General features: G+C 36.4%; 2 protein-coding genes across 2 annotated transcripts; one reads left to right on the forward strand and one right to left on the reverse strand.

The window, feature by feature from the left end:
* Positions 1–10,373: 10,373 nt before the first annotated feature.
* Positions 10,374–14,166, forward strand: chrm2b (cholinergic receptor, muscarinic 2b). Its single transcript, XM_056451969.1, has 3 exons — positions 10,374–11,219; positions 12,345–12,351; positions 13,545–14,166. Exons 1-3 carry the CDS (start codon positions 10,389–10,391, stop codon positions 14,120–14,122), a joined length of 1,416 nt encoding a protein of 471 aa, XP_056307944.1. The 5' UTR covers positions 10,374–10,388; the 3' UTR covers positions 14,123–14,166.
* A 9,013-nt stretch (positions 14,167–23,179) lies between these two features.
* fbxl14a (F-box and leucine-rich repeat protein 14a) lies at positions 23,180–25,299 on the reverse strand. The gene has a single exon (XM_056451584.1). The coding sequence runs from the start codon at positions 24,908–24,910 to the stop codon at positions 23,675–23,677; it is 1,236 nt and encodes a 411-aa protein (XP_056307559.1). The 5' UTR covers positions 24,911–25,299; the 3' UTR covers positions 23,180–23,674.
* Positions 25,300–25,914: the final 615 nt, after the last annotated feature.

Consider the following 25,914-nt stretch of genomic DNA (forward strand, 5'->3'; position numbering starts at 1 on the left):
TGCATTTCCCACAACACTATTTACATTTGCACAACAGTTAATGCAGTTCTCAAAGCAATTAGTCATTTGTGCACATCAGAGTAGCAGTTTCTCATTCCTTTCAACAAATTGCAAATGCTTTTGGACATGCGTCAGTTGCTTTCATAAAACTCTCTGCTGTTTTATAACATTATCACTTGCTTATGTCATGTCAGTCAAAATTAACTAAACTTGTGAATGCTGAATAGTCGTTCCATATAAAACTAATAGTCCTCATTTCATTACTTGAGTCATTACATACAAAATGTTGAACTAGTTGTCAAAATCTGTTAAGCTAATTTTATAAAACTTTTTAAATCTTTTTTTTCTCTGAAAATGTCTTCTAAATCGGCGACGCAGTGGCGCAGTAGGTAGTGCTGTCGCCTCACAGCAAGAAGATCGCTGGTTCGAGCCTCGGCCAGTTGGCATTTCTGTGTGGAGTTTCCATGTTCTCCCTGCGTTCGCGTGGGTTTCCTCCTGGTGCCCCCACAGTCCAAAGACTTGCGGTACAGGTGAACTGGGAAGGTTAAATTGTCTGTAGTGTATGAGTGTGAGTAAGTGTGTATGGATGTTTCCCGGAGGTGGGTTGTAGCTGGAGGTTGTAGGTTCAGTTCCAATATGTACTGCAATAGTGTTTACAGTTGTGCACAGCTCTACCCAAAGGAAGTTTATGTTTGTTGTAAATAAGGGTGTGTTTATTCTTTAGCACAATGATGTGAATAAATTAGAATTGCAAAGAGCACATGCAGTAAAAATGTGAAACTTACATATTCAGAGTCTTGTACTCAGATACCTTACTAAATGCAGTGATGTCTAACTTTACTGTAGTTTTCAAATGGCTGTGCTAATAGTATATAGTGGTGTCTTGAGCATTTTCAGGAAGTGTCACCAAAATCTGACTTTTTTGCATTGGAAAAAAATGAACAGAGTAAACTGTCATAATGAAAACATGACAAAGCCATTTGACTATCTTGTTCATAAACAATGATGATGGGACTTTTCATCTTGATGACACTGACACTTTTATTGACATCAATACTTGCTTTTGAGGAATGAGCTCTCCATTTTGAGCAAGTGACACGCATTTACAGGTTATCAACTAGGTTTTGCAGTTTGTTCTAATTGTTTTGAGAAATGCATTAACTGTTGTGCAAATGTAAATAGTGTTGTGAGAAATGCACCAAAGCCACTGAGAAAAACTGTAATGTCTACTCTGTATACTTTAAAATATACTGTAAATTTAAAATATACATTTGATGTCATTCCAGATTAAGGAAAATAAACGAAACATGCTGGAAATACCTGCAATTCTAAAACGGGTAATATAGTATATTATTAAAAACACTTTGTTAATAAACATTACACCATACTTTAGAAGTAATTGTCAACTGATAAACTGTAATAGATACTATAGTATACTTCAGTTTTTACCACAGTGAACTGTGGTTTAGTATAATATAATTGTAGGAAACAATTTTGTAAAACAATTCTGTAGTACAATTTTGAGTAATTTGGCAGCAAAGTAGCTCAGTGGTTAGCACTGTAGCCTCACAGCAAGAAGGTCGCTGGTTCGAGTTCCGGCTGGGCCAGTTAGCATTTCTGTGTGGAGTTTGCATGTTCTCCACAGTCCAAAGACATGCGCTATAAGTTAATTGATTGAAATCATACACTAAATTGGCCATAGTGTATGAGTGTGTGTGTGTGTGTGTGTAAATGCAAAAGTGTATAGGTGTTTCCCAGCATTGGGTTGTGGCTGGGAGGGCATCTGCTGTGTAAAACATATGCTGGATAAGTTGGAATAGAATGAATGAATGCATGGATTTTGAATAATTTGGTTCTATAGATTCGCTTTTGTATTACCGCAGCACCTATAGCATTACAATACCAGATTAATACAACCACTTGACTATAGTATGATTCAAAAACACTTTAGTATTTATTATTACAGTTTTCCTCAGTGGCTCACAACGCTATTTACATTTCCACAACAGTTAATGCATTTCTCAAAACAATTAGTACAAACTGCAAAACCTAGTTGATAACCTGCAAAAGCGTGTCACTTGCTCAAAATGGAGAGCTCATTCCTCAAAAGCAAGTATTGATGTCAATGAAAGTGTCAGTGTCATCAAGATGAAAAGTCCTGATATCATTGTTTATGAACAAGATAGTCAAATGGCTTTGTCATGTTTTCATTATGACAGTTTACTCTGTTCATTTTTTTCCAATGCAAAAAAGTCAGATTTTAGTGACACTTCCTGAAAATGCTCAAGACAGCACAATTTATTTGCACAGCCATTTGAAAACTACAGACATTTTCAGGAAAAAAAGATTAAAATTTTTTTATAAAATTTGCTTGACAGATTTTGACAACTAGTTCCACATTTTTGTATGTAATGACTCAGATAATGAAATGAGGACTATTAGTTTTATATGGAACGACTATTCAGCATTCACGAGTTTAGTTAATTTTGACTGACATGACATAAGCAAATGATAATGTTATGAAACAGCAAAGAGTTGTATGAAAGCAACTGACGCATGTCCAAAAGCATTTGCAGTTTGGAAGAAATGAGAAACTGCTACTGTGATGTGCGCAAATGACTAATTGTTTTGAGAAATGCATTAACTGTTGTGCAAATGTAAATAGTGTTGTAAGAAAAGCACCAAAGCCACTGAGAAAAACTGTAATTACTATAGTATTTTTTATGTTTTATTTCTCAGCAAATGGACAGACGGATAGACAAATCTTTTTATAATGTCAATAGGACAGTAGTTTAGTAACGCCATGCCTTCCTATGGTCTGGTGGCACTATAAAGAATTTATTCACAGTGCTTACGTCTGGGTTTTGTCTCTCGGTAGTTGTGATGAAATGTTTGACATTACACGTTGACAGCAAAAGTTTCCACTGAGCAGCTTATAGTGCTCACTGCAGCCTGAACACAAACGCATCTGTTGAAAACCATACATACTTCAAGGCAGAAAGGAGAGTTCACTAGAAAAGGGCTTCATATTTCCAACCAGCCCATTATTGTTGTTAGGTAAATAAACAGATAGACTGATAGAGAGTCAGATGCACAAAGAGAGAGTCAAAGAGTCAGATAGACATATCTAAAAAGGCTGGTCGTCCACAAAAGACAAATGCATAAGAGAACATTAAATTAAGGAAAATCTCAATCAGTTCAACACTGTCTGCAGGTGGAATTTATGACCAGTGCAGTGATAAACAGGGTAAGGGATCGCTCTCTTAACATACAATGTTTTAACTTTTAAGAGAATCTGAACTGGAGATCTCAGCAGTGACCAAACGTTCATCAGCAGAGATGATCAAAAGACTACACTATCATTTGCTGAGGAGCAAGTTTTGTGGAGAGAGAACTGGTCCAAATGTCACTTTAGTGAAAAGAATGTGTTTAATTTATTTGGGTTCGATGGGAAACATTACATTCATCATCAAACTGGAGGAAGACTAAACTCAAAGTGTGTACAGAAGTCAGTAAAAGTGTGATGATTTGGGGGCGTTTTCTGTAGCAGGAGTTCAGACACTTTTACAGCTACATGTCAGAGAGAATCCAAATATTTATCAGCAGCTCCTTCAACAACATTCAGTTCCTTCCCTGCATTCATCACTTAATCAGACAACAAATTTAATACAGGACAGGGACCCCCGTCACACAGCAGAACAGGTATTATATGGATGGATGGATAGACGGACAGACAGACAGACACAGACAGACAGACAGACAGACAGACAGACAGACAGGCAGACAGACAGACAGACAGACAGATAAATAGATAGATAGATAGATAGATAGATAGATAGATAGATAGATAGATAGATAGATAGATAGATAGATAGATAGATAGATAGATAGATAGATAGATAGATAGATAGATAGATAGATAGAACGATGGATGGATGCAATAGATAGAATGATGGAGAGATGGATAGATGGATGGATGGATAGATGGACATATAGACAGATGGTTGGATGCAATAGATAGATAGAACGATGGATGGATGCAATAGATAGAATGACGGACGGACGGACGGACGGACGGACGGACGGACGGACGGACGGACGGACGGACGGACGGACGGACGGACGGACGGACGGACGGACGGACGGACGGACGGACAGACAGACAGACAGACAGACAGACAGACAGACAGACAGACAGACAGATAGATAGATAGATAGATAGATAGATAGATAGATAGATAGATAGATAGACAGATGGATACATTAGATACGATAGATAGATAGATAGATAGATAGATAGATAGATAGATAGATAGATAGATAGATAGATAGATAGATAGATAGATAGATAGATAGATAGATAGATAGATAGATAGATAGATAATGGATGGATGGATGGATGGATGGATGGATGGATGGATGGATGGATGGATGGATGGATGGATGGATGGATGGATGGGATAGATAAAATGATGGATGAATGGATGGATGGAAGGTATATATGAATGAAACGATAGATAGAACAATAGCTAGATGGATGGATGGATGGATGGATTAAAACAGAAAATAATGCAGGTCATAACACAGACCATTTGGGCAGTCCAGAGTTTAAAATAACCTGATTATGGTACGCTTTATAGCTGGGGTCACATGGGTTCAAACAACCACAAGCCAACAGAAATCACCTGGTAGCAGCTGTATATATTACAGCCTCATTAAAAAGTTCAAACCGATAAACACACATTAAACTCCTGTGTGGCTGACAGCACAACAAAAACGCTGTATAAACAATTTCTACATTCGTGCCCTTGTCTTGAACACCTAAAATAATAAACATTGGTTCCATCCATGTTAAATCTCCTCATTGTCCCTTGGCTTCTCATGTAGGTGTGTTTATAGCCCACCCTCCGAGGCCCTCACGTTTACACACTGACAAGAGTTCATTTACAGTCAGTCACAGACAACAACAGACGCACAGCTCATCCTGAGCCTCACGACACAGATGACAGTCATCTGCATTCACAGGAGACATGACAGGATGATGAAGGACATCTAACTGAAAAAATAAGGTTTGTTTCTATATTTATCAGCTATACGGATTGCATCTGTTTTCATAGGTGACGAGCTGTCTTGTGTTTTAAATATATATAATGTTGGTTTAATATTTATAATAATATATTATATATTATAGGTCATTCTATCTCTAAAATAGGCAAGTTTCATTGATAAAACCTCCATTAAACTGTATGCATGGCAAATATCCAAATAAAAACCATGGACGCATATTATCACAAGAGGTTGATATGTTTGAATGAACTTTTTTTCTGTTGAATAATGGTAAAAGTAATGGTTTATTCATGGGTTTTTTTAATAATATAATTTTACTGATTAAATTTCATTCAATAACAATCAGGTTTCACTGTGACAACATCCCTCTATATACAGTACAGTGGATTAGCATGTTGCCATAATAAGAACATGCATTTTTGTAGCTAAGATTTGTTTTTAAATATGTGTGTATGGAGAAATATGGAGTGACATCACTTTATTTGTATATTCCTCTATTCCTCACACCATAAAAACGATATGTAAAGTATTTCAGAAGCAAAGCACACATAAACATACACACTTACCAATCCAAGGTACAAATTTTATCACCGGTGCTAAGATTGCTGTTCTTTGTCACAGCGCTGAGATATTTCCCACATGGCTGTGCTGTATTGCTCCTGGCTTCCTAACAAGAACTTGTGGCACACGCCTGAAAGGGTGAAGACGTGAAGTCAAAGCGATCTGAAGGCAAATAAAGAATAAATATGTTTATGTTTTCACAATTAAATTACATTTTTCATCATCGTCATGACACAGAATCAGTGTGTTTGAGATATTAGCAAAAATAACAACATGCTAATGCTACCATTTTTTTATATATCATCATCATCATGACAGAATCAGTGTGTTTGAGATATTAGCAAAAATAACAACATGCTAACGCTACTATTTTTTTACATTTGTCATGATCATCATCATGACACAAAATCAGTGTGTTTGAGACGTTAGCAAAAAAATAACATGCTAATGCTAAAATTTTTTACATTTGTCATCATCATGAATCAGTGTGTTTGAGGTGTTAGCAAAAATAACAACATGCTAATGCTACTATATGTCTTACTTTAAACAGCAGACAAATACCAAGAGCTTTGGTGATATTATTCATATTAGATTAGCCCCTAATGTCATTTGTCCTTCAAAGAGAATATACAACACACAGCACCACACACATCCTCAGCTTTACTCTTCATTTCGAGACTGATGATGACCAGACCCCACAATATCCAGTCTTAACAAAAAAAGACAACCGTCTGAAGCCCATTAGCGTATGAGCACAGTGGTAAAAACAAAACCCCGGTCATTCTAAGTCAACCCAAACTTTTATTAACAGAGTACATATTTGCTCGGTCTAGCTCACCTATATGAACAACATAAAGCTGTTTGCATTGTATTCAATTACATAGCTCTGTTCAGTCTGACTTTACAAAGAATTATATTATTAGCAGCGATTGATAGACAACCAATTAAAACATCTTAGGAACTACCTAGCGACCATGCCGTAAACCCAACAAAGTATATAGTAGTAACAAGACTGCAATCTGAGTGTTTTTATTCCGTTGCTATGCAGTTGCTAGGGAAATGAACTGTTTTGTGTTGAACAGTTGCTAGGGTGTTCTTAATGGTTTTATCCTGTTGCTATGCAGTTGCTAGGGAGCTGAGAGGTTTTATTCCGTTGCTATGCTGTTTGCTCATGCTATGCAGTTGCTGCATCATTTAGAGTATCCTGTTGCTAAGGGATCTAAATGGTTTTCATCCTGTCAATATTCAGTGTCAATGTGTTCTGAGTGGTTTTGGCCTGTTGCTAGCAACATCTCGGGACCTTTGCAGAACACTGCATGTTAACATACTGCTTTTATCCCATTGTTCTGTAGTTTCTAGGCATTTGAGTAGTTGCTATACAGTTGCTATGGTGTTATTTTAAGTTATAATGTTATATTAGTCTGTTGCTAAGGGGGCTAAATAGCTTTTGCCTTGCATTTACTAATATTATGAGTGCCTTACCCTATTGCAATGTTGTTGCTTGGGATCTGAATGGTTTTATCCCATAGCTATGTTGTTGCTAGGGATCTAAGTGGTTTTATATCATTGTTATGCAGTTGCTAGGGTGTTCTGGGTGTTTTATTGTGTTGCTATGCATTTTCTAGGGATCTGAGTAGTTTTGAACTATTGCTATGGAGTTTCTAGGGATTTTATTTTGTTGCTAGGGTGAGTGGTTTTATCCTGTTGCTATGCTGTTACTATGGATCTGAGTAGTTTTGAACAATTGCTATGGAGTTGCTAGGGTGTTCTGAGTGATTTTATTTTGTTGAAATGGTGCCTAAATAGTTTATGCTTTTGCTATGCATATGCTAGGATTCTGAGTGGTCTTATCCTGTTTCTATGCTGTTGCTAAAGATCTGAGCGGTTTTATCCCATTGCTATCCAGCTAGGGGTTTGAGTGGTTTTATACTGTTACCATGCAGTTGCTAGGGTGTTCTGAGTGTTTTATTGGGTTGCTATGCTAAATTTCAGAACATGTTGCATGCTAGATGTGTCCCATGTTAAGATACTTGATTTATCCCATTGCTATGCAGTTTGCTTTGGTTATGAGTTGTTATCCAGTTGCTATGCTGTTGCTAAGGTATTTTATATTATGGGTCACACTTTATTTTGATTGTCTGTTTGTTGAATCTAAGTTACATTGCATCTACATGCCAACTTGTTCTCACTAATTCTCTAATTCTCAACATAGAAGCTATTTAAACCCCCAAGAACCCTTAAAAACTCTTAAGCAACCACATAATTACTAGCACCCTTTTCTTAAAAAATTCAAATATACTTTGCCCATAATGTCCATAATGGCATTTTTGGTCCTGGTCCAAACTGGAGAACGAAGTACAGTACATGCTGTCCTGCTAAAGGTAATAAGCTTATGGCCCTTACCAGACCTTCCTGGCTACAGTAAATAAGACATGTGCTATCAGAGTCCATTCTTCCATGCAGCTACATTACAATCTCAGAGATCATATCACAGTCAGTTATGTGTTCTCTGCAGCATTATCACTCCCATCAATGTGATGTTGCTCTCCTTTGGCTTAATGGAAATCTGGCAGCATCAAGCTCAACAAAACGATCCAGATGAACTCTCTGTTTGAGAATGATGTTTGGCAAACAGACTCCATCTGCAAAGATACACTCTAGTTGTCTTTACATGGTACAAGATGTCATATTCTGAACAATAAAATCAGGAGTGGTCTTTTGCACGGAGATTTTGTGCATTTAAGAAAAAGCGCAGGTACTCACTAAATAGCCAAGTGTACTTTGTATCTTTAATACAGTAAAAGACAAACTATAAAGTGGTCTTAAAAATGATTCAGTAAAAATCTAATCGAACTAATAGAAATAAAATAATTAAAATTTCTTCAAAATAATTGTAGTTTTGCGACAAAATATACAGGCAAATTTAGAATATTAACAACAAAATCCAAAATTTAGTGATAGTAGTTTTATACCATTGTTTTGCAAGTTGCTATGGTGTTCAACATTTTTATAGTGTTGCTAGGGTGTTTAAAAGTTTTTATCCTGTTGCTATGTTTGTAATGAACTGGAGTCTGATGACAGGTTGGATGCAATTGTCAGACAGGCAAGGTTCAGTACAGGAGCAGACAGTAATATGTATGATTCAAAGGAATGGCTGACATGAAACCAACGTTTTGACATGAACCGCAAGTGTTTCAAAACACTGCACCGAAGCATGATCCAAAACACCAAGGTCATGTGAAAAAGGTGATTCAAAACACCCAGATCACATGACTAAAGCGATTCAAAACATCGGTCATTTCAGAAGCGCTTTGAGACCTGGCGAATCTGCATTTGACTGAAAGAGTTGGAAAAAACATAGCCTAGTAGCCTTGTGGACAGTGCGTGTGCACAGTGTAAATGTGCTGCATATGCCCCCAGTTCAAATCCAGACTTGTTAAAATTGTATCCTTTATTTTATTTTATCATGACTTTTATCGTATTTTAATAATGTTAATGTTTTATGACCAAAACAAGGCATATTTTTTCATAAAGTGTTCATTCGGATGTCAGACCAATGTTAAAACAAAACACGTTAAAAGAACAGAGCATTTAAAAACTAACATCTATAGCTGCTACACCCTGGATTTGAACCTATTACCTCAGCATGATAGTCTGGAACTCTCACAGCTTTACTAAATCATTTGAAACCTCAACTCTACATGATGGGTTATAACCAATCAATTTGCTGTTTCTTTGTTAAAGCTGTTCCAGAGCAATACATAAAAATGACCACTAGGTGTCATTGTAGTGACGGGTTTCGAAACGTTTCGAACCTCGACACATTGGTTTGACTGTTTCAGTGTTTCATGAAACCTTGCTTTGCCTACCACTTATGATTCAAAGAGCAAATGATGAAACAGACAAAAGGGTCGAGACATGCGGCAAACACATCAGTGCAAGGCAGGACAAGACAAGAAAAACGTTTAAAAATGTTCCCTACAGCATAACAAGACTGAGTGTATGTTTGAGTGGTGTATAGTCCATGTAATCAGTCATGATGTCCTTCAGCTGTGTGTAATCAGGGGGACTTGAATCAGGTGGAATCAGGTGTGTAAACCAGTGTGTGACTGCATGGCATTATGGGATTTGTAGTTCGTGTTAATGATAGGGAGAGTTCTCCAGCGTTGCAAACATGTTATGAGTGTTTTTCTCTGTTGCTATGCATTTGTTACAGTTCCAAGTGGTTTATCCCATTGTTCTGTACCCAGGTTGCAAAGAATTCTGGCCGAGATTTGGCATAAAGCTGGTACAACAGTCATTCGTCCGGCACTGGCATACAGCATGTGGGCCAAACATGGCCCAGATTTGGCAGAGGTGGTATCGTCTTTAAGGCGGCACATAAGACTTGGGCCAGATATCAAATGTAGTATTTGGCCCAGATGTTAAAATATTATATGTGGGCTACATAAGTGTAGCCTATCTTGATGCACTTTTAAAATGCATTTAAATTATTTTTGAGTAAAAACAAAATTCTACCAATCGGGTCGCTTCAAGATAAAAGTGTGTCCATAAAGCGAAATTCTTCATGGGTTTATCAAATTCATTGCAGTCGTCACAGACCAACATATCTTGCCCAGTTATGGGTTATTGACCTGGCCCAGATATAGACTATGTTTGGCCCTTGTAATTTTAGCTGAGTCCTTACTTTCACAAATCTGAAAGTAGCTAATAATATTATTTTCTATCCTCTAGGTTCTGATGTTCTGTGGTAAGGAAAGATGGAGACCTTCAACTTAACTCTTTTTCCAAGCTCCAGCGACGCTAACAAGACCAACTTCTTCCAAGATGGTCCGTTCAAACCAGTGGAGTTTGTTCTCATCGTTCTCGGACTGAGCATCTTAAGCCTGATCACAATCATTGGCAACGTGCTGGTCATGCTCTCCATCAAGGTCAACAGGAACCTCCAGACGGTCAACAACTACTTCCTGTTCAGCCTTGCGTGCGCCGACCTGTTCATTGGCGTTTTCTCCATGAATCTCTACACCGTGTACATAGTGACCGGTCATTGGCCTTTAGGAGCTTTGGTGTGTGACCTCTGGTTGGCTCTGGACTATGTGGTGAGCAATGCCTCAGTTATGAACCTTCTCATCATCAGCTTTGACCGCTATTTTTGCGTCACCAAACCTCTCAGTTACCCAGTCAAACGGACCCACAAGATGGCGGGAATGATGATCGCCGCTGCTTGGATCCTGTCATTTGTTCTCTGGGCTCCAGCTATCCTATTCTGGCAGTTCATCACCGGCAGCAGGACGGTTCCTGAGGGCGAGTGCTATATCCAGTTTTTCTCCAACGCCGTGGTCACCTTTGGCACTGCTATCGCCGCTTTTTACTTGCCAGTGGTCACCATGACCATCCTCTACTGGCAGATCTCAAAAGCAAGTCGCAGCCGCGTCAGACGCAGAGACAACCGGAGAGTGTCTAGAGCCAGTAATGATGGGGGTCAGGTTGGACCCACGACTGAGAGAGATGTGGACAGGAAGTCAATTCAAGGCGGAGAGGAAATGGTTTCACGTAAGCAGAGTGCTTCAGATGCCACAACAGGCAAGTGTGTGATAATAGTAGCAGTTCAAGATGAAATATTAGTCATTGCGCCAAGCCTGTGACACCCCTCGCTGCAGCCTGTAACATGGTGACGAAACGTATGTCGACATCATGTATGTCGAAGTCAAGTATGTGTTAGCACGCATGCATAGCGACTGTCCTGTTGTATTTTGATTTCATGAATGAATCCATGTAACAGTTACATTCATTGTGTCAACGTGAATACACAAATAGTTTTCGCTTGAAACAAGAATTATTTGTTTTATTTATTAAATTTATATTACAATGTGTGTTATTATTGTCTACACCTAGCCCAACCCTAAACCCAACCATCACAGTAAGCATGTGGGTTACAACAATAGAGATTACAATAGATGTCTAAGGTTGCATAGTCCACTACTCCATTGACATCTTGTTATAGTTGTTGTAGTTTTACGATGGTTGGCATCCAGTGTTTTGGTGCATTATCGCCACCTTCAGCTCTGGAGTAGATTAACAGACTTAAGTAATGGACACTACTCAAGTATGTACTACATTTGAATTTACTACACGATCGTTAGAAAAGCCTGTTATTTATAGCATGGAAGTCTGCATTTTGGACACAGCCATGCAGAACGTCACTGCGCACTTCAATGCGTGTGACGTAGTGTATACATGACATCACTGTGCTACAGGCAGCAGCGAGAACTATTTATTTAGTGTGACTTTTGGAGAACAAAGTGCAAGATATTTTGTTAGAAAATTCACAATGCTCTTTTCAATATACACATGTGAAAAATACTATAGTAAATTATAGTAAATACTATAGTGTGTAAAGTGTATTATACTGCATATATGCAACGTTTTGATAATGAATGCTCTAGCATACTATAGTATTAACTATAGGGAACTGATAAAGTGCAATTAATACTGTAGTATGCTTTTGTTTTTACTATAGTAAACTGTGGTGTATTGTAGTATAATATACCTTATAGTTGTAGAAACTACAGGATTGGGTAATTTCTTTATATTACTATAGTTGTTGTGTTACCATAACACCTATAGAATTGGCAAAACAAATTAATTCAAATACTTTACTATGGTGGGGCGACATGTCGGCGCAGTAGGTAGCATGATCTTCTCACAGCAAAAAGGTCAGTGGTTTGAGCCTCGGCAGGGTCATTTGGCATTTCTGTGTGAAGTTTGCATGTTCGCCCCGTGTTCGTGTGGGTTTCCTCCGGGTGCTTCGGCTTCCACCACAAGTCCAAAGACATGCGCTATAGGTCAATTGGGTAAGCTAAATTGGCGGTAGTGTATGTGTGTGTGAATGAGAGTGTATGGGTGTTTCCTAGTGATGGGTTGCAGCTGGAAGGGCATCCATTGTGTAAAACATATGCTAAATAAGTTGGCGGTTCATTCTGCTGTGGCGACCCCTGATTAATAAAGGGACTAAGCCGAAAAGAAAATGAATGAATGAATGAATGAAAGTGAATGAATGAATGAACTTTACTATAGTGTGATTAAAAAACAACACAGTATTCACTATAAATTACTATAGTATTTTTTCATTTGGGCAGAGTTCAGAGGTTGTCAAATGACAAATTAATAGACACAAAGTAGAATACTTTTTTTGCACTGCTGTTATACATTCTTTTCAGATGATAAAAAATGTTAAAAGTTAAATTACTATTGAAAATGTTTATGATAATTTGATAAAAATAATTTAAATATGACTTAAAAAGCATTTAAAAACCCACAAAACATATTTTAGGTTTAATTTTGAAACTTTTTTGTTTTAAAATGTCATTTAAATAGCAACATTTTAGACAAAATGAAAACATAAAAATGCCATAAAGATACTAAACCTTAATTTAAAAAAAAAGTGTATAAAGATCCATTAAAATTGCATATTACGCATAATCAAAAATTTATTTGGGCTAGAATAAAAGCAGTTTTTATTATTATTATTATTATTTTAAAAAAAATATTTTAAGGTCAATATTATTAGCCCCTTTAAGCTTTTTTTTTTTTGATAGTCTACAGAATCGTTATACAATAACTTGCCTAATTACCCTAACCTGCCTAATTAACCTAGTTAAGCCTTTAAATGTCACTTTAAGCTGTATAGAAGTGTCTTGAAAAAATATCTAGTCAAATATTATTTACTGTCATCATGGCAAAGATCAAATAAATCAGTTATTAGAAATGAGTTATTAAAACTATTATGTTCAGAAATGTGTTAAAAAAAATCTTCTCTCCATTAAGCAGAAATTGGGGAAAAAATAAACAGGGGGGTTAATAATTCTGACTTCACCTGTATATTTGACTAAAAATATCATTGTCCCCACCTGCAGGAGAAGAGCGGGACAGTGAGAATGACTCTATATCTGGAAGTGTGCTTGCATCATCAAATCAGCGGGATGACGAGGCCGTATCCATAAGCACCAACGGTGACATCAGAGCCCGCCAGAACCAATCAGCTTCACTGGCCACAGAAAGTTGGGTCAGATTCACATGCTTCAAAACGGCCTCCCAGAAAGACCTGCAAAACACATATAAGGTCAACAGTGAAGGTCAGGGCATGACAAACGGCAAGGAAAGATTGAGTCTGGTTTCGCAGAAGATTAGCATTCCCCATTCTCAAAAGAGAAAGAGTTCCTCGTCCAGAGAAAAGAAAGTGACAAGAACCATTATGGCCATTTTGGTGGCATTCGCAACCACGTGGACCCCTTACAATGTGATGGTGCTCATCAACACTTTCTGCTCGGACTGTATCCCAAACACAGTGTGGATCTTTGGCTACTGGCTCTGCTATATAAACAGCACGGTTAACCCGGCCTGCTATGCACTGTGCAATGTCACCTTTAAGAACACCTTCAAACAGCTGCTGATGTGCAAGTACAGGAATATTCACGCCACCAGAAAACAGTAGAGTTGGCAAAAGAGTTGCTTACTAAAAATAGTTGGATTGAGAATATGCAGAGTCTGGAGGCTTCAAGTTCAAACTGTTGAAACATTCAAGTGATGTTTCAACAGCACAAATAAAAGGACGAGGCTTACTCAAGAAGCAGTGGAGAGGTGCTTATTTCTTTGTATTGTAAAAAAATATATGGGCACACTTTACACTAAGGTTTCATTACTTAATATTGGTTAAGGAGACACTTTTTTAAAATAAACTGATTTTATAAGTCCACTAGAGGTAAACAGTTGAGTTTTACCATTTTTTCATTCATTCAGCTGATCTCCGGGTCTGGTGGAAGCACTTTTAGCGAGTGTTGGGCAAGCTACTTGAAAAATGTAGTGAGCTAAGCTATTTCTATTGCAATAAAAAAATATTTCTAAGCTCTTTTTGCAATTTTATTTTTTAAATTGAAGCAATTTAAATCCAAGTCAATCATATCTTAGTGATCAATAAAACTGTCAATCAAACATGAGGCATAATTGTTTAGTTCAATTATTTACTGCAGATAATATGCTGTACTAAACAGAAACAAATGATAGTATATAACAGCAAAAACAAAAAAAGCAGGTGTAACACATTTAAAATATTATAGTAATTTACGTAAAGGGAAATATTTAGGAATGATCATTATATTGTATATATATTTACAACTCTTCATTAAAGAAGTACACTACATAGTAGTATCATTAGTAACTATCATGAACTAATAGTAATTACCACAGTATACTTTAGCCTTTACTACATGTACATGTACATGTACATACATATATATATATATATATATATATATATATATATATATATATATATATATATATATATATATATATATATATTTATTTATTTATATATATATATACATACATACATACATACATACATCTGGAAAGTATTAATAGTGCTTCACTTTTTCCACATTTTTTTATGTTACAGCCTTATTCCAAAATGGATTAAATTCATGTATTTCCTCAAAATTATACACACAATACCCCATAATGACAATGTGAAGACAGATTTTTTGAAATGGTTGCAAATTTATTAAAAATAAAAAACCTGAAAAATCACATGCCTTTCACACATGCATTCACAGCCTTTGCTCAATACTTTGTTGATGCACCTTTGGCAGCAATTACAGCCTCAAGTCTTTTTGAATATGATGCCACAAGCGTGGCACAAGTGTCTTTGGGAATTTTGGCCCATTCCTCTTTGCACTACCTCTCAAGTTCTATCAGGTTGGATGGGAAACGACGGTGTAAAGCCATTTTCAGATCTCTCCAGAGATGCTCAATAGGATTTAGTTCTAAGCTCTGGCTGGGCCACTCAAGGACATTCACCAAATAGTTGTGAAGCCACTACATTGATATTTTGGCGATGTGCTTCAGGCCATTGTCTTGGTGAAAGATGAACCGTCGCCCCAGTCTGAGGTCAAGAGCACTCTGAAGCAGGTTTTCATTCAGGATGTCTCTGTACAGTGCTGCATTCATCTTTCCCTCTATCCTGACTAGTCTCCCAGTTCCTACTGCTTCACTGTAGGGAATGGTATTAGCTTGGTGATGAGCGGTGCCTGATTTTCGCCAAATGTAACGCCTGGCATTCACTCTAAAAAGTTTAGTCTCATCAGACCAGAGAGTTTTGTTTCTTATGGTCTGAGAGTGCCTCAAGACAATCCTGTCTCTGAGGTCTACAGACAAATCCTTTGTCTTCATGCTTGGTTTGTGCTTTGACATGCACTGTCAACTCTGGGACCTTACAGTATATAGACAGGTGTATGCCTTTTCAAATCGCGTCCAATCAACTGAATTGACCACAGGTGAACTACAATTAAGCTTATGAAACATCTCAAGAATGATCAGTGGAAACAGTACCTGAGCTCAATTTAGCACTTCACGGCAAAGGCTGTGAATACTCATGTACATGTGATTTTTCAGGTTTTTATTTGTAATAAATTTCAACAATTTCTAAAAATCTTCACATTGTCATTATGGGATATTGTGTGTAGAATTTTGAGGAAATAAATGAATTTAATCCATTTTGGAATAAGAATGTAACAAAAAAATGTGGAAAAACTGAAGCACTATGAATACTTTCCGGATGCACTTTATATATAACACATATCCCTCAGTCATGTTTCCATCAAGCAAATTTCTCATGTTAGCCTAATTGGTTGGTGACGTTACTGAACACAGCGAGAGGTGCCAGTAACACACCAAAAAGTTTGTTGTCGACCACTGTAAAACAGGAAGAAGAAGAAATCGTCATTCCCGCCATCATATGTACAGTATTTACTTTCATCGGCTAGACACCGGCCCACACAGCTCTGTGAATGTCGGTGCCGTCACTTATTGATCTGCAATTGGGAAATGTAGCTTGTGTGGACGCTACTGCGCTACTTGACTAATAAAATAGCTTCGCTACTGAAAAGCTATTTGATTTAGAATGTAGCGACGCTATCGCCACGCTATTGAGAAATTAGCTTAGCATAAATCATTGAATCAGATTAGACCATTAGCATCTCACTGTTTTGCTGTTACCTAGCTAATTTCCTTGATTATTACGCTAAAATGAGAGTATAGTTCCTAGCCAAATCAGGGTTCAAAATAGCGACTTTTGATTTTCTGTCAATTTTACTACACAACGTAACTATAAAAGAGTCAAGCTTTAAATAGAAAAATTCTTTTTTGATATTTTTGAGTGAAATGCTAATGGTCCAATCTGATTCAATTATTTATGCTAAGCTAAGCTAAAGGTGCTCCCGTCAGCTCTGGAGATCAGCTGAATAGATTAAAAAAACAGTAAAACTCAACTGTTTAACTCTTGGTGACTTGTAAGATTAGCCTATTTCTAAATAAGTGGAGTGATCCTGTGATGTATTTACTGACATGATCAAACAATGAACAATGTAGTGTTTATACATCTTTGTTAATGTTTGTTGATAAAAATAAGTCATTCACTGTTATTTCTTGTTAACTCACAATGCATTAACTAATGTTTACAAGCACTTTAGATATTAATAATGTATTAAGTAAATGTTGAACTATTATTAATACATGCTGTAAAAATATTGTTCGTTCTAAGTTCATGTTAAACAATACTTTAACTAACATTTACTATCCTTAGCTTTTGCTGAAAACATAGAACATAAAACGCCATATACTACTAAGCAGGCACCTTGACGTGATAACATAAAAAAACACCATAAAATGGAAAAAACACAGATGTTTTGATGTCAAACGGCTATTTTGTTGTCAAAACAGCATCAAATTGACTAGCATTGGAGTCAAAAAACTATTACAAGACAGTCCTGTAATCAAGGTGCCTTCTGTATGTGTATGTATATATATATATATATATATATATATATATATATATATATATATATATATATATATATATATATATATATATACTCTCCTGTTTCCACCAAAACTGTTCATCTGGAGCTCCAGTGGGTAAATAAACAAGACTGGTAACCGAGTGGTTTGATGAACATGAAAGTCAAGTGTACCATCTCCCATGGCCTGAACAGTCACCAGAATTAAATATTATTGAGCCACTTTGGGGTGAATTGGAGGAGCGCGTCAGTAAATGTTTTCCTCTAACAGCATCGTGTAGTGACCTGGCCACTATTCTGCATGAAGAATGTATCAAAATCCCTCTGGCCACAGTGCAGGATTTGTATCTGTCATTCCCAAGATGAACTGATGTTGTACTGGCAGCAAAAGGAGGCCCTGAACCATACTATTATATTATTGTGGTCTAAAACCAGGCGTTTCAGTTTCATCGTCCAATCCCTGTATATATAGTAACCATGGAAACTGGGTGCTCAGATAAAAAACAAAACTATAGCAATTTATTGTAAATACTATAGTATATAGTATTAAAGTAAAGTGTATTATATTGTATATATTACAGAATTTACAGCTTGTTGTAAACCCTGCCTACTTTAATTTAATTGGTTATCTCAATTATTTTTAAATTACACGAGTGCTGTTAAAAGTCTGAAGGCAGTAGGGTTATGTATTCTTAAGTCAAATAAATAAAAAAATAAAGAATAAATAAATCTATCATTAATTTTTTACTTTTTAATAATCAACAATAATTTAAATAGCCAAAAAAGTTTCAGTCATGTAGAACAAGGATAGTTTTAGGACATTGATTTTTAAGGATCACAAACAAATCTTTTAAGATTTACTTGATCAAATCTTCATAATAATTTCCACGAGTGAAATTCAAGTAAATTTTACTATCGTACACTAAGTTCGATTAACTCGACACTCCTAAATAAAGTTAATTGATCGTCTTTCATTTTGAGTCTATGTTTTTAAAAATTAGTCAAGTAATGTCAATTTTTTTTTCGAAAGGAATACTGAATCTTATTAGTTTGGCGTAACTTAATTTAATTAAGATACACATTTACAATGACTTGATATGTGCTAATTCACTAAGATAAAAAAAAATTAAAATTGAAACTGTAAATAGAACCAAAGAGCAATTTTACTTTTTAAATGCCTACTGATCTCAAAGTTAGTATCAGCACAGTTATGGCTCTCTGAGTGAAGAGCAATATTAACGCTGTTGATAAAAATGCCAAGAACCAAAGCATGAGTGCTACGCTTCTGCAAGGTGGTAACCTCAAAAACGTACTCAAAAATCTTCTTAATCTTCAAACTAATAATGTAATGTAATGTGTATTTATATACTGTATTTGTTGTGTATGACCATACACCCAAAGCGCTTCACAATCATGGGGGGGGGGGGTATGCAGCATCCACTTTAATGATATGACGGCAGCCTCAGGACAACGGCACCAGTGCACTCACAGCACACCAGCTATTGGTGGAGTGGAGAGACAGTGATAAAGCCAATTCAGTGGATGGGGATGATTGGGAGGCCATGATGGTTAATTGAGGGAGGGTATATGGCCAGGACACCGGGGTTACACCCCTACTCATATTACAAGAAGTGCCATGGGATTTTTAATGACCACAGAGAGTTAGGACCTCGTTTTAATGTCTCATCCGAAAGATGTTGCTCACTGACAGTATAGTGTCCCCTTCACTTAACTGGGGCGTTATGACTCACACTGACTGCAGTTTGAGCGCCCCCTGCTGGCCTCACTTAGCAAGATTTCCCCCAAATTTAAACACCTCTGATTGCTGTTATTTCCAAAATCACTAAATTCAATCCCATGAAAAGCATGATGGAAACTACAAATCCATTATCCAAGTTACAAAACACAATTCCCTCATGTATGGATCAAACATTGTATCCTGAAGGTGGTGTCATTTATCAGGATGATAATGCACCAATACACACAGCAAGACTGGTAACAGAGTAGTTTGGTGAACATGAAAATAAAGTTGAACATCTCCAATGGCCTGCACAGTCATTCATTCATTTTCTTTTCGGCTTAGTCCCTTTATTAATCTGGGGTTGCCACAGCGGAATGAACCACCAACTTATCCAGCATATGTGTTATGCAGCGGATGCTCTTCCAGCTGCAACCCATCACATGGGAAACACACTCATTCACTACGGACAATTTAGCTTACCCAGTTCACCTATACCACATGTCTTTGGACTGTGGGGGAAACCCGGAGGAAACCCACGTGATCACTGGGAGAACATGCACAGAAATGCCAACTGACCCAGCCAAGGCTCGAGCCAGCAACATTCTTGCTGTGAGGCAAACGTGCTACCATCGTGCGCCATCATGATGCCCTGGCCTGCACAGTCACCAGATCCAAACATTATTGAGCCACTTTGGGGTGCCAGTCAGGAAACATTTTCCTCCACCAGCATCACATAGTGACCTGGCCACTATTCTGCAAAAAGAATGGCTTATAAACCCTTTATATATTCTCAACACAAAACAATTAAGTTCAAGTGGACTAAAGACAAAAGAAAATAAGTGTCCATTGTGTATTTTTGCACAAGCAGCAAAAAATCTTTTTTTTCTATAAAGTTTTCTCTTATTTTGTTATATTTTAACTACATTTTGTCTATATTTTCAATTTTATAATAGATGGATATGATGTTTTTGTGAGCGTTCCTGTCTATGCCGACCAAGTTGATTCTTTTCTATTAATATTTTCGTAATATTTATTTGCAACGATTAGAAAATGTTGAAATATTAAAAGTTAATGAATATTAAAAATGTAACTCCCGCTCATTTCATTCATTACATCAAGTGAATGTGTAAATATTAAATATTTTACTTAGGAAATTCTACTTATTCTTGCCATTTATTATATATCCAAAATATGAATTAACTGTCAATTGAAATCTGTATACTATTTTAGCATCCTTTGAACCAGCATTTTTAACCACTTTCACCAAGAGGTATGATCACTGTATATGTGTATATACTGTAAATACATATTAAAAAGGTTTGTTGTTTCACTGAATAATTATATCACAAATGTTTTCATTAGACACTTTCTATGAACATAAAATCATTTCTCTGTGTGTTTGTGTGTGTATATAATGTATCACTTGTGAACAGTTCAACTTTTGTATGATAATAAATGTCATTTTTAACGTTCAAAAACTAAATTTTTATTGAAAATAAATTGTTAATTTGCTTATTACATGAATTAAATAATGCTGAAGACATGATCACAATTTCCGTAAAAACAATAATAATGTTTTATTTATTATTTCTCTTCATTTATTTATGCTTTTGAACTGCATTATGAGACCTTGATCTTTCTTACAACATTTTTTAACCTTGAAAGGTTGGAAAAGTAACTTTTATTAACATCTAGTTTAAAGTGATAAATAATCTGGGTTGGTGTTGTATATTATGCTACAAAAACCTTGTATTAAACTGCCAGCACATTTTCTGTTATTTTACAGACTTGTTTCTGTATATATTAGTTTTTACACATTATATTATTTCAAACTACTAAAACGTCAATAAAAGTCACTTTGATAAACTGTAAAGCTGAATTTATAAATATTTAGAATATAAATATGTATAATAAATATTTACAACCGTAAATAACAGATATTTTTCAGTGTAGTTATTGAGCAGCAGATCATTATATTGTAAAGATTTCAGTGGGATCACGTGACACTGAAAACTGCAAAAATGATTCTGAAAAACAGCTTTCTGTCACATGATTAATTCATCTTTTAAATATGTAGAAAAAGAAAATCTTCTAAACTGCAGTGAAATTCCCATAAGTATTACTGCTTTTAGACCTCCATTATATTTGATAAGATAATCACATGTAGTTCTCTACAACACAGTGAAAAGTTTTCAACGTGAACAGATTTTTTAAAAAATGTTTAATGTTAATATAATTAACAGTGCATTTTAGGAATCCCACATCATTATGAATTTATTTACACATATATACACACATTTATTTCCCCCCAACTTCTAATTTCTCTCCATAGTTTAACGGAGAAAAGATTGTTTCAGCACATTTCTAATCATAATAGTTTTAATAACTCATCTCTAATAACTGATTTCTTTTATCTTTGTCATGATGACAGTAAATAATATTTGACTAGATATTTATCAAGACACCTCTATACAGCTTAAAGTGACATTTAAAAGCTTAACTAGGTTAATTAGGATAATCACACTCTCAGAAATAAAGGTACAGGAGCTGTCACTGGGGCAGTACCTGTTTCAAAGATACATATTTGTACCCAAATATACCTAAAAAGTATCTTTGAGGTACCATTATGGACCCTTTGGACACAAATATGTACCTTTTGAAAAAGTACTGCCCCAGTGACAGCTCTCGTACCTTTATTTCTGAGAGTGTAGGCAGGTTAGGGTTATTAGGCAAGTTATTGTATAAAGGTGGTTTGTTCTGTAGACTATCAAAAACAAATATAGCTTAAAGCGGCTAATAATTTGACCTTATTTTTTATTTTTATTAAAAACTGCTTTTATTCTAGCCCAAATAAAACAAATAAGACTTTCTCCAGAAGAAAAAATATTATCAGACATACTGTGAAAATTTCCTTGGTCTGTTAAACATCATTTGGGAAATATTTAAACAAGAAAAAAATTAAGGGGGGGGGGGGGAGATAATGATTCTGACATCAACTGTACATATCCTAAAAATGTGTCAGTTAATGCAAACAAAAAGAAACGTAGACTAAAACATTATTTTTGCTCCTTGTTCAAATTACTTATTTAAAATAGGCTGAATCAACACAATTTCTGTGGTTTTTTTTACGGTCAGCTTAATTGTTTTATGTTTAATCTACTTAAATTTGTAAAAACAATTAAAGTTCACTTAATCGATTTGTGATGGGACAACATGAAGGATTTGTGCAGAACCCAGCATTTTTTAGTGTATTGATTTCAGCTTTATATAAGCTAAACGTGTTATAGCTTTGGTATGGAAATAAAATACCCAAAGACCTGTTGTTGCACAATGAATAAAAGAAATGTCTGATAACCTTGCTCTTGAACAAACATACACTGTAAAAAAATTATTAAATAATTTAAGAATAATTATTAGTTTTTATTAAAATGATTGCTGGCAGCTGGGGTGCCGAAAAAAAACCCGTAAAATAGCAGATGGTAAATTACAGAAATATACTAAAAATTCTAATTTAAGAAAATTACCGTCTTAATTTTACGGAAAATGTCTAATTTAGCGTCCGTTATTTCATGTTTTTTTTTTTTCGGCACCCCAGTTGCTGGAAAAAAACATAAAATAACGGATTTTATTTACTGTGTATAATCAGAGGTAAAGCAGAGACTTTTTAAAAAAGTGTGGTCTCCTTTTAGTCGCTTTATAAATGGATAGGGAAAAAATTTGATGTCTTCACAAATATAACTGTAATTTAAAATTCAATGTAATGTTTTTTTATTTTATTTTTCACACATTGGTCAATTTAAATGTATTTTTAAGTATTTTATTTTATTATTTATTTTAAATGTCATTACTGTTTAACAAATGTTGGGGTGGGAAAGAACATTCTGAAATATTATATAAGTTAATATTCTATATCATTTGCTGGGTTCTGAAATAAAAATTAAAAACAAAACAACAATTTAGTTAAAAACAATTTAGCTTTAATCATTTATCATAGGAAAATAAACAGACATCTTGTAGGTCTTTAACAAGCAAACTGGCCTTCTTTTCTTTTCTTTTTTTTAAACAAAGTTTCAATTGCATATGTTCAATTTTACCACGGAGGAATCACAAACAACCAACAAGCGGCTTTTCCATCCACAGTAAACATTTTCCCTCCAATCACACAGTATAATGCTGGTATTTCAGGATAAATACTTAAAGGCAGTGACAAAGTGTGTTTGTCAGTGGAAATGAGAATAAAAGAAGTTAGTTTAACCTCAATATGAAGCTCTAAACGAGTACAGGAAAACAACAACAACACAAAAGGCATTCAAGGGAACCGTCATCATTCAGACTATATAGGCTGTTCAGTGTTTTATTGCTGATTCAATTTGAACTACAACAACCCCCTCTGTTTTCAGGTGTGCGTCTTAATGCGAGTCTCTAAAGAAAATCTGAGGTAGCGGAAGTTTTAGGAGGCGTATAAAGGTAGGATCTCAGAGGCATCTCCTAAACCCTTGACCTCGGTCATTTGCCAAAGTCCCAAGTTCAACACCTTAAGGCAGGGCAGCTGCGTGATTCTCTCCAGTCCTCTTTTGGTGATTTTGGTGCAACCGTACAGGTCGATCCCTGTCAGCTGGGTTAGGTGGTCAGCGATGAGCTCCAGGCCTTTATCTGTGATGCGTACGCATTGGCCGATGTTCAGCGTCTTGAGCTCATGCATCTGCCGGACCATCCGGTTGATCCCGTCATCGCTAATGTGGCACGAACAAAGCGACAGGGATTTGAGTTGGTACAAACCCTGCGCGATGTAAGCCAGACTTTGGTCGCCCACTTTGTCGCAGAACGACACGTCGAGGCCGTACAACCTCAAAGCTCCCATTGAGAGGTGCATGATGCCTGTATCGCTAATATTATCGCAGGAACGCAGGTTCAGCGTCCAGAGTTGGGTCATGTGTGACAGGTGGATCATCCCAGCGTCGGATATCCCACCGCAGAAACTCAGGTTGAGAACTTTCAACTTGTTTAGACCCTTGGAGATGTGCTTGAGGGACAAATCGGTAAGCTTCTGACAGTCCTGAAGGGTGAGGTGCTCCAAAGTCAAACAGCCCTCCGCTGCGCTCCTGGTCATTCCTGCTAAGTGTCCAATTCCTACATCTGATACATGTCGGCAGCTTCTCAGATTCAGGCTTTTGAGATTGTGAAGGCCCCAAGCGATAAGCAATAACCCTGTGTTGGTTATATTACTACACCCGCCGAGATCCAGAAGTTCCAAGTTCTTCAAATACTGCGCGATCCGTCCCAAACTGGAATCTGTGATCTGCTTGCAAAGGCTAAGGTTGAGTATCCTCAATGATGGAATGTCCTGGACAAATGCATGACTGAGACCATTGTCGGTAAGGTTGTAGCATCCGCTCAAGTTCAGGCTTTCGATGTTGGGCATTCCTTGGATAACGTAGCTAAGACTTCGTCTCAGACTGAGGATCTGGACTTTTTTGATGCCTCTGGTTTGGAGGCTTGGAAAGAGCGACGGGTTTGCTCTTCTCAGATGGAGTTTGGCTTCTACTCCTCTCCATACGGATTTGTGATAAGAAGCATCTCTCCATGCCGTGCACACTTGAGCAACTCTGCCTTTGCCTTTAACATCCAGGTAGTTGAAGATCATTGCCAGGATCTCCGGGAAGAGGCTCGAGATGTGGATCTCCATTTCTGCGAGCTGCTCGTTAGCTTAGTGAAGTTTCTTCTGCCGGCGAGGAGCGCATGTACAAAGAATGCGAGGGAAATGTTCGATCAAAAGCACAACAACGACGAAAACAAAGGCGGTTTGTAGCATTTAAAACTTGCTTTGGGATTCACTCGATTGGAAAAGCCAGCTTACGTCGGAGTAGACGCTGTTTTTGCACCGCCGGGTCTTCGGAACGATTGTTTGCAGATCGCGACGCATGTTTAGTAAACAAAGATGTAGGTCCATGAAAAAGCTCGCCAAAAAGACTCGGAAAAATAAAACATTCGCGGTTTGAGAAAACAAACGATTTCACTTGAATACAAATCAGCCATTTGACGAAAACTATGGAGTCTGGTTTCCGGTAGCCTTTGTCTGCGTCTATTCAAAAAGGGGAGGGTGACTGTTCACTGGCGTGATGTTATTGTATGGAAAAAGTCGTGTGTTTATGTTCGAAAGGTTCGAAATATATACTAAAAGCAATCATTTATGTTTAAAAACAGGTCTAGCGTTGTATTTGGTAAACTGAATTCCAATTATGATTATTTAAAATAACAACAACCCCTCTTTTACGGATGGGATGTCCGACTCATTTCCACGAATCGGTTCTTTTGAACAGTTCAAAACGGAGTGAATCTTTACGTCATGACGTTTAGATACGTACATAAGGTTCCAAGGCACGTTGTTTTATGCCTTTTAAAAAGAAAAAAGCCTTTTTTTTTTCAAAGAAAGCATTTTGGAAAAAAAAAGTATTTAAAATATTTTATAAAAAGCAGTAACATAAAAATTGCGAATATTTTATGCATTTGTATTTAAAACAAAATATTTTCGATTTATGTAGAATTAGGTCGTATATGTCAAAGGGAGAAGCCAAATCTCACAAATGTAAACAATCAGCTTAAAAAAATGAACTATATATATATATATATATATATATATATATATATGTATGTGTGTGTGCGTATATTTGTTAGTGAAAATGTGAAAAT

The sequence above is a fragment of the Danio aesculapii genome, chromosome 25 (genome assembly GCF_903798145.1).
Source record: "Danio aesculapii chromosome 25, fDanAes4.1, whole genome shotgun sequence".
In the NCBI taxonomy this organism is placed as follows: domain Eukaryota; kingdom Metazoa; phylum Chordata; class Actinopteri; order Cypriniformes; family Danionidae; genus Danio; species Danio aesculapii.

Coding starts and splice junctions, on each gene's coding strand:
- chrm2b (XM_056451969.1), top strand. CDS start 10,389: ATGGAGACCTTCAACTTAACTCTTTTTCCAAGCTCCAGCGACGCTAAC.
- fbxl14a (XM_056451584.1), bottom strand. CDS start 24,910: ATGGAGATCCACATCTCGAGCCTCTTCCCGGAGATCCTGGCAATGATC.